This window comes from Centropristis striata, chromosome 3, assembly GCF_030273125.1.
Source record: "Centropristis striata isolate RG_2023a ecotype Rhode Island chromosome 3, C.striata_1.0, whole genome shotgun sequence".
Classification (NCBI taxonomy): Eukaryota; Metazoa; Chordata; class Actinopteri; order Perciformes; family Serranidae; genus Centropristis; species Centropristis striata.
In genome coordinates this window covers 9,470,778-9,480,259 of record NC_081519.1, presented here as the reverse complement: position 1 = coordinate 9,480,259, position 9,482 = coordinate 9,470,778, and the positions used below count along the sequence as shown (strand labels likewise).

The window sequence follows — 9,482 nt, the reverse complement described above, 5'->3', positions numbered from 1 at the left end:
CTCATATCCTATATTTTATCCGCATTTATGGTTACATTTTGTGCAATACTGTTGGATAAACTCTTGTTTAAGCGACTTTTACACGCAATCCTCATCTTCAGATGTGTTTAGTAGCATACTAGATTTTATTTGTATGTCAGCCCATCCTACCTTACATCCTGTTGTCCTTTTATCTAGCTTTTGTCATTTTATCTTATTTTATCTGACTATAAAACTGAATCTTGGAACTTAAACTCGAGCTTGATCTGTAACCATTCACTATATTTTATTTTTGAGTTAATATTAAGTTAATATTTGTTGCCTTGTATAACCCCAGTAAAAGAAAGTGAGAAAATAACATTACATGTTTAGATAATGGTAATACTCTGTCATTTGAACTTCAAGAAATATTCTTACTATTTATTCACCAGCACTGCTACAAAGTTATTTTTAGTTTATTTATTATTTTACTTATTCCTTCAGTTCCCACTCTCACCAGTAGGTGTCCTGTTTGTCACATCAATACAAAAATTAGTTTGGATTTTGATTAATTGGAAATTAATGAAATGTCAATGTCAAATCTCTCAATTTGTCTTTAGAATAGGCAACAGGTAGCTTCTAATGAAATGTTTTTGTTTTTTTTAAATAATAAACACTTTAAAATAATAACCATGGTGGTTTTACTTTTTACACCCATCTTGTACAACTGGCCCCTTTGTGAATATTACTAATGTATCAATAAAATTTATTTTTTTCATTCCTTCAGTTTCAGCTCTCAACAGTAGATGTCATACTTGCCTCACCATTACGGAAATTAGTATATATATGTGTGTGTGTGTGTGTATATATATATATATATATATATATATGTGTGTGTGTATATATATATATATAAATGCAGTCATCATATTGGGCAGTGGAAAAAGTTTGTGGAAAAAGAAATTCCTGGGTCACAATTTTAAATTTGCCCACAATCACACCCCACTCCAAATTTGTGGACTCACAATGAATTATATACAATTATTATTATTCACATTCTCTTCATTGATTTAACTATGCAATAATGTAAATATTATTCCCCCTCTGTTCTGGTCTGTTTAAGGATATATGGAATGTACTAATTTGCATAATAAAAACAAGTGTAATTTGTAAAAATGTAAACTCCTCGACAGGATTTTAAAATATCTCAAAAAATAATGCTGATAATGTGACTTCAGAGTCCTAAACAGCAGCTTCAAATTTTCAGTTGTTTTGTTGTCCAGCGCATCTGCAAACATATCTGTGCTGTGGAAAGACATAGGTTTAAAAAAGGACATCATCTTCCTTCCTTCCAGACAAACAGACAGACAAGTTATCTAACATTATTTAATCAGTCTTAAACTGGTGTAGCTCCTTTAATCAAATCAAATTCCTCTCCATTACCAGGAAGCAGACTCTGTGCGTTCTGTCCGGCCTCATCTGATTAAACAACACACAGCTTGTTCCTATTCTCTTTCCACTTCATTCACAGAGCTTATGTGATATGTTATACTGTATATTTTATAAGTACAGCTACTGACTTTGGATTCATCCAGCTGACCGGTTTACTGATAAAATAAGATTTGTGGACTTTGATTGAGCTCAGATGAATCTGTTTGGTAAATATGTGCAAAGAGTAAAGTTAACAGGACAGAGCTTTGAATCAGAAGAGAGATTGTTTACAGCTCATCATGAATTATTCACTTTTATGATGATCATCTGGGCTTTTGACAGACATGTAATTTGCATGAATAACTAGCTAGCATATACATAACAAACACACAGTCATGGAAAAAATTATTAGACCATTGTTTTCTTCAGTTTCTTGTTCATTTTAATGCCTGGTACAACTAAAGGTACATTTGTTTGGAAAGATATAATTCTAACAACAATAACAGCTCATAAGAGTTAAATTTGCTGATATCTAGCCTTTTTCCATGGTTTCCTTTATAATAACCAAAATCATTATCAATAAATCCAAGGAACATGTTTAGATATCAGCTCTTAATTTAAACTCTTATGAGCTGTTTTTGTTGTTATCATTATATTCGTCCAAACAAATGTACCTTTAGTTGTACCAGGTATTAAATGAATAAGAAAGCAAGGAGAAAACAAGGGTTGTCTAATCATTTTTTCGATGACTGTATATATATGATCTTGTTTAGGGTTCAGGTTCACTCCACTGAGAGCATGCAAATGCAATAGAGAGGTGGCAGCCACAATCTTCCAGCAGACATTGTGACTTGTCATAGTAGTCTGAAGAGTAATAACATTAGCGATGGCACTGTTCTACTCATTTGTCCCAGCGTGATAGTGGGTCAGAATGAACTGAAACAGTTAAACAGTCATCACTCATTGTATTATTCACTGTAGTACTTTTTCTACTCTGACATGTAGAAATGACCACTGCGGTCAAGTGAGCCGTCATTCGCTTCTCCGTAGTCAAGCCAGCCGTCCCTCCCTATATAATCAAGTATAAATAATGCAATTATATATTTGGAATATATATAACAATCTGCACAAGGAAATACTTTTACTTTGATACTTTAAGTACTTTTTGATGCTTTTATTTTTGTACTTTTACTTAAGCAAGTTTTGAATGCAGAACTTTTACTTGTAGTGGAGTAACTCTACAGTGTGGTATTAGTACTTTTACTAGTAAGGGATCTGAATACTTGTTCCGCCACTGATACCATTCATGTCCAATGAAAACTATTTTGATTTTTCTGATAAACTGAAGGATGAAATGTTCCTCTAACTGTTGGGTAAATTATTCTACTTAAGCTAAATAAACTATTTTAAAGTCTCAGCTGTAAAATGCATCGTCACAAAGCTAGATTAAAGGCTGTTTCCTGACACCATTAAAAGCTGACTCAAGAAATACAAGGTTCTCAGGTTTTCCTATTGCTTTTATTATTCCTTCAAGGGTGAAGCTGTCAATCAACTGGTGGTGGGCGGGCCTTCATACCCAGGCCTAGTAGTCAATTCTTACACACATAAATCTTGCTGTTGCAATTAAATTAATTAAGAAAAAAAAAGTTCTTAAAAAAAGAAAAGAAAAATAGAGTAATTGATATGCAAAAGTTAAATACATGTGTGTATTTTAAATATATCATTACATTAATATTAACACGGAAATAAATTAACAAAAATATATTTTAAAATTAATGAAAATGCTTATAATTATTTCCTTATAATTGACCAATAATCCTAAACCAGCAGCTAATACTGATAATTATTATTTTATATTTTGTCCCTATATTTCCAAATGCTTTATTATTTATTTATTTTATGTTTATATGTCTTTCCATATTTATTTTCTTATTCTTTTAAAAAAAAAAATATTTTTATGACTCTGTATAAAACTTTATGCTTACTCTACAATACAAACAATGAGTGTGTGTGTGTGTGTGTGTGTGTGTGTGTGTGTGTGTGTGTGTGTGTGTGTGTGTGAAACTACCACACTGACAATCACTGTATGCACACATAGAGATTTAAGACACAATTTATTGACATTTTAAGGAAAAACAAGTTTTCAGTCTATTGTCCCTGCAATTATCACCAGAGGTGGGAATCTGACCTGACAAAATGTTTTCATGGAAGAAAACAAAAGGAGTGAAAAAGAAGACGAGACACTGGATGGAGGTCAAAATGAAAGTCTTGAGGGATTGAAGGTGTAATTTCCTGAGACCAGTTCTTTAAAAGTTGCTGCTTATTATGATACACTGTTAATCTATTTCATCCATTAAGGAGCTATTATTCTACAGTCAACAATGTTCAAAATGTAATACTTTACTTAATTACGTTACACTAATGATTGAGCTACACAACCCATGTGTAATGAAGTTACATTTTTACTCCAATTTTATTACATTAATTTACATTATTTACAGACTAATTGAAAAATCACTGGCATTCTCTTAATCATTACAATTGTGCTTGTGTCATACTGTGTAAAGTGAAATTTGTGTGTGCAGTCTCACTAACAAAAAAAAAGCTTTTTTTCCCTTTCAAAACGTGATTCTAAAAATCCACTGAGTAATACAAAAGAATGTGTTTTCCAAAATCCAAAATGTTACCCATGTCAGTTAACAAACATTGATCCCATGTCATATACTAATTATCACAAAATGTATTGCTAAAGCTTCACCGGCTGATGTATTGATCCGTCAGTCTACTGGATGGTGATGACGCCCTCCTCCCAGCTGAACTGGTTCACCATCAAATCATCTTCCTGCTTCATGGAGTTGAGCAGGTACCTGACACCAGCCTTCACACCTGTCTTCACCCCTGCGCCCAGGGCATAGCCCGCCACCCCGGCCGTCCCCCCTGTGGCGACCATGAGAGCATCAGTGCCCAGGTCAACCGCGCTGAGGATGGCCCTCTCCTTGGCGGTTTCAGAGCAGTTAACCGAGGCGTAATACACAGCTGTGCCAAGGTTGTAGAGGGTGCTGACTGCAGGGATCCACTCCACCACGTTGTACACGCGCTCCTCGCTTTTGTTGATGCAGCTCCTCTGCGGGCTTCGCTTCGCCCGTCGACCTGAAGCAGCAGGGGTGGAAACATCCTCCTCTGCGCTGCACTGCCGGATCCAACATTCACACAGTGTGGACTCAGAAGGCAGGACATGACTGCCTTTCTTGTACACTGCCTGGTACTTCCCAGGTTTGAGTAGTCCACTGCTGGTCACACCAGCGCACAGGGCTCCCAGTCTCTCGCAGGTGCTCAAAGCCTCCTCTAGATCACCTGTGGCTCCTTCCACAGCTGTTCCTGCCAGTGTTGTTCCACTCACCCTGGTCCAACCCTCACAGTGCTCCTCCTGCTTGGAGGAATCGTCTCCCACCGCGGCCAGCTGCTGGATGTTAAACATCACAGCCTCGATGTGACGCCCTGCCTGATCCCTCCCTAATGCAGGTGCAGGCGTGGATGCAGACTTGCTCATCCGCCTCTCTATGAGACCCTCCACCTCCATCAGGAGCTCCTCCGCGTCCGCCACTCCCAGCAGGTCGTACAGCTTGAGCACCAGGGTCTGGGCCTCCTGTGGGCAGCCTGCCACCACCAACACGGGCACTAAAGAGAGACCCAGGAGCTCCTGGGGGAACACGGTGGACGATGGGTCGCTCACAGTGCTGGCAGACAGCAGCTCCTCACAGCTGACGTTCCCCTGAATGTGGAGATGATCCTGAATACGCCCCTGAAGCTTCGCCCTGAGGACTGATACTATATTTTTGGCAGATTGAACGCTGTCCTCTTTTTGTGCAACCACTGATACAGGATCAGGTTTTTCTGCAGGTTGGACACCGAACTTGAGTTGGGATCCCAGGAGAGACTGATGATCCTGTTTGGCACTCTCCTCGCCCCCTTCATTGAAGTCAGATCCTGTAAGCGCGGAGTTTCTCAGTGCCAGAGGAGGTGGGACCCTGCACAGAGCCTGTTCATTCAGCAGGAGCTGGATCACAATCAGCCACTTCAACTTGGAGGACATCATTCCAGTCTTGTAAGAGCTTTACCCCCCCAAAGCTACATTAAACATAGGAGAAAGCAGAAGAAAAACAGCTTAACAACAAAACAAATGAGTCCTCATTGTGCATACTGTTAGTCCTGCAGTCTTTTACGTTCACTCAGAGTTTAAAGGGACAGTTCAAAATAAAAATAAAAAAGTATTCTCTTACCTGATGTGTTATTTATCGATCTATATTGTTGGAGATATCGGCTATAGAGATTTCTGCCTTCTCTCGTATATCATGGAACTAGATGGCATTCAGCTTGTAAACTAGACACTAATATAATCCAGAATCCTTGTTGTGAACAGTTTCATGTGGGAATTATTTTCTTTTTACCAAACTACACCTGCCAAAACTGTGTCATCATGCAGAATGTATCATGCATCTACTTGTGGATGAGTGACAGCATGAGATGAGGTAAAATGGTTAGGTTTAAGGAAAAAAAGAACAAGCTTAGGTTCAAAACACACTACAGCAGGACATCATTTCCTGTGGACGAACACCATTCTCCTGGTTGAAAGACAAAGGCAGGCATCTCTATGTATGATATCTCCAACAACTTGAACCAAAACGATTTAAATTGATGAATTGGTACTATATATGAAAAAATGTTTTTATATTTTATTCTTGTGTGAACTGTCCCTTTAATTGGCTAGTTTTGGCTTTAGACAGTTTTGTGGCTGCAACTTTTTCACAGCAGACACTAAGAAAATATGAAATACCTTTACTCTTATCCTGTGATGTTTCTATAGTCTCACAATTGGCCGACATTATATGATATTAGAATTTTAATCCAGTCTGCCTTTCAAATAAAAAAGCCCAATGTGGAGTAAACTGAGCTCCTTACAATAGATATTTTAAAATCTTGATGCAGGAGCATTTACTGAAACAGAGTTTGCTCCTCCATGACTTTGAGTAACATACTTTTCCAGAGTCAGAGGAGAGGAGAGCAGAGGTGAAATATTGTTGTAGAAAGCACTGGTCCCCATTACAAACAAAAACTAAAATCTAAATTTTGAAAATATTTTTAGCAATGCAAGAAAGAGCAATGCATCCCAATATGGAGCCTCCACACTGAGATTGTCCTCTTTATCCTGCATTAAAAAACTAAAAATAGAAATGTTATTCCACCCTCAACTTCATAATTTCATTCCATCTTGTGCTCCTGTGGCAGCTTTGTTTCCAGCACCTACCTTAATAATCAGACGTGGAGTCCAGAGTGTAGCAGTGCGACCAAGATGGCTTCAGCATGTAGGATGCTTTTTGTTTTTTTCCCCTCAAAACATGCATAGCAATCTTCTTTCTCGTTGCCTCCAATGAGAATCTCCTTCTTTACACATGACATCCCACAGCCCTCCCTCTGTCTCATCAGTCTTTCAGCTCCCTCTTCTCTTTGGCCTCATTGCTCAACAGGGAGATCAGGGCTTGAATATTGATTCACGTGGGGAAAGTCCATGTGTTCTAAAGCAGTTTTGTTTGTCTGCCCTGCTATCCTCTCATCCCTCCCCCGTCCCTCTGCTCCCTCTCAGTCGGCAGGTTTTGTTTCTGACCCAAATACTTGAAAGAAATCTCCCCTCATGCCGTGAGCAAATTTATCTCTTACACAGTCAAGACAAGTGAGGAAAACAGGAGGTTAGCTGAGGTAAAGAACGAGCTCATTCGCAAAAATAGGATTTAAAATATATATAAACAAAACTACACTTCATAATGCATGTATTTTTGTTACTGCAGACCTACTCACTGTCCATGTATTTTGATTTTAACACATCACTTTTCTGTAATAACTTCCTATAGAAAAAGCCTTCTTTTATTCTCAGAAGCTCACTTGACTCACTATAGAAACTGCCTTTGCCCTGGAGCAGACTGTTGCTGTTCTATGAAAAGCACATATTAAAAAAAAAGAATCTTCAAAGTTTTCATGAGCTAAGAAAAACAGCTTTGTTTGATAACAAAAAGTGTTTTTATATTTGTGTGTATTTGTGCATTTTTCAGATAATCCAATGGGTTTTTAAATTAGCTTAAGAGGTTGGACAGTTTTCAAATATTAGAGCATTTAATCTTCAAGGTTAACTAAATGCTTCCCAGTTTCCCAATATATACAATGTAAGTGAATAGGAAAACAGCCCCACTTCTGATCTGATTTAGTACCTCAGTAAAAATGTCCCTAATGTGTTTAGGGTCCCAATCACTAGTTTCAAGTCTTCTTTAATACAGCATGATGAAATTATGGTCCCATTTAGAGTGAAACAGACAAAAAAGCAGGTATGTTTTTCTCTGATAAGCAGGTTTTGTTTTAAGCCTGTTTTTCGCTAGCCAAAATTACGATCTCAATATACATCAGTGAACATAAATTAAAGAAACACCTTGTTAGGTAGCTAGGGCTAGCTGTAGGTGTTGACTTAGCATTTGCTATGCGTTGCTACATATGTCCTCTTGTCCAAATGTGGTCACTTCTGGCTCAAAAAAAAAACCAAGAAGGCAATGACCAAATTGCCAAATTTGAGGCTTCAAAACAGCGACTGTGTCTTTTATACAATCTGTGATTAAAATTAACATCCAGACATAATCATGGAATATGTAACATTGAGGAGAATGCAGAAGTTGAAGTGAAAATGTTCCCCACTAAAAACAAGCACTGTCATGGTGCAACAGTGTATCATTCTATGAAGCACATTTCATCATGAAAAACCTTTTTCTGCACAATATCTGAAGCAGCATGGATGCTTCTTTTTATTTCCAGTTTTATTTGCTCTGTGACCTACACTCAGTACAAAAGACCACTCCTTTAACAAAAATTGTGCTTCTTTCACTCTCTCTCACACACACTTCACACAGTAAAATGTCTTTACTTTGTGAGAGCACTCCAGAACTTTTTCCCCCTCCTCTCTAAATAGTAATGCTCATTCAAGAACAAATGGTCCCCGGTAGCCAAAAACAAGCATAGTGGCACAAAAAGCTCTACATGGTGCCGTAACTTGAGTTAGTGGGATTTGTATGACCACTTTTACTGTGATGATCAGATATATGAATACAAAGTTTCAGGACAGCAGTGTCCTACAATAAGCAAGTGAAGTGCTTTACAAAAACCATTAAAGTAGAGAAGAAACGCGCCATGAAGGGACATAATCACTGTGATGTTACACATTGGTTTGTGAACTCCGATTTTGAAGCCTTGAGTTCAGCGTTTGTTTGTTTTTTACAACCAGAACATGTGCAGAACAGATCAGGAGCCAGACTGATGCTATGTGTCATAAGCTAATGCTAGCAACCATTACTCAAAATGAACAGCTGTGTCATTCGGTCAATTATGTCACCTTTAATGTCAAGTTGACAGTTGACACTGTTTGTGTCACAAGAACACAGGATTGCTTCCTCAAACAGACGGCCCCACATATTCACATACATGTAAATTTTGTACTTTTCGGCGGAAGAAAAACAAAAACAAAAGAGGACCACTTTTTTTCTTTGCTGTGATAGTTTCAGCCATCTCAAACAATGTCAACTTTACATTAAAGATGACATAATTGACCGAATGACACTTAATGACAACATTCATAAGCATGCAGAAAGTCTCCTTCATCTTAACGACAGATGTAATGTCAGTCTTATGCATACCCCTTCAAATGAAGTGTTACCAGTTATGGAAATGTATGTTTTTCTGCATAATTATGGCCAATAGAAGCATGTAGATATTAAACAGAAGAAGATGTGTAAATACCTACAGAAACAAAGGAGTCTCTGTCCTTTAAGTGTAAAAGCAGGAAATATATAAATTGAATAAAAAATAAAAATAGATAAAAGATAAAGATGAAAGAAGATAAAAAAAATATGCTTAAATTGCATTAACAAGATATAACAGGAGACACAAAGGTACAGTACAGTGCCTCACTGCAGAGCAAGACATGAATAAATATTACAAAATTACATTTTATAAAAGTTTGTTGCCAGCAGGAAAGTTTTAAGCCCATATTGGTCCAGATA

The 9,482-nt window shown here is 37.5% G+C and overlaps 1 protein-coding gene across 1 annotated transcript; it reads right to left on the bottom strand.

Annotated features, from left to right (window-relative positions):
* Window positions 1–3,486: 3,486 nt before the first annotated feature.
* Window positions 3,487–6,840, bottom strand: apof (apolipoprotein F). Its single transcript, XM_059329404.1, has 2 exons — window positions 6,695–6,840; window positions 3,487–5,517 (listed from the first exon to the last, which is right to left on the bottom strand). Exon 2 carries the CDS (start codon window positions 5,483–5,485, stop codon window positions 4,172–4,174), a length of 1,314 nt encoding a protein of 437 aa, XP_059185387.1. The 5' UTR covers window positions 5,486–5,517; window positions 6,695–6,840; the 3' UTR covers window positions 3,487–4,171.
* Between the last annotated feature and the right edge of the window lie 2,642 nt (window positions 6,841–9,482).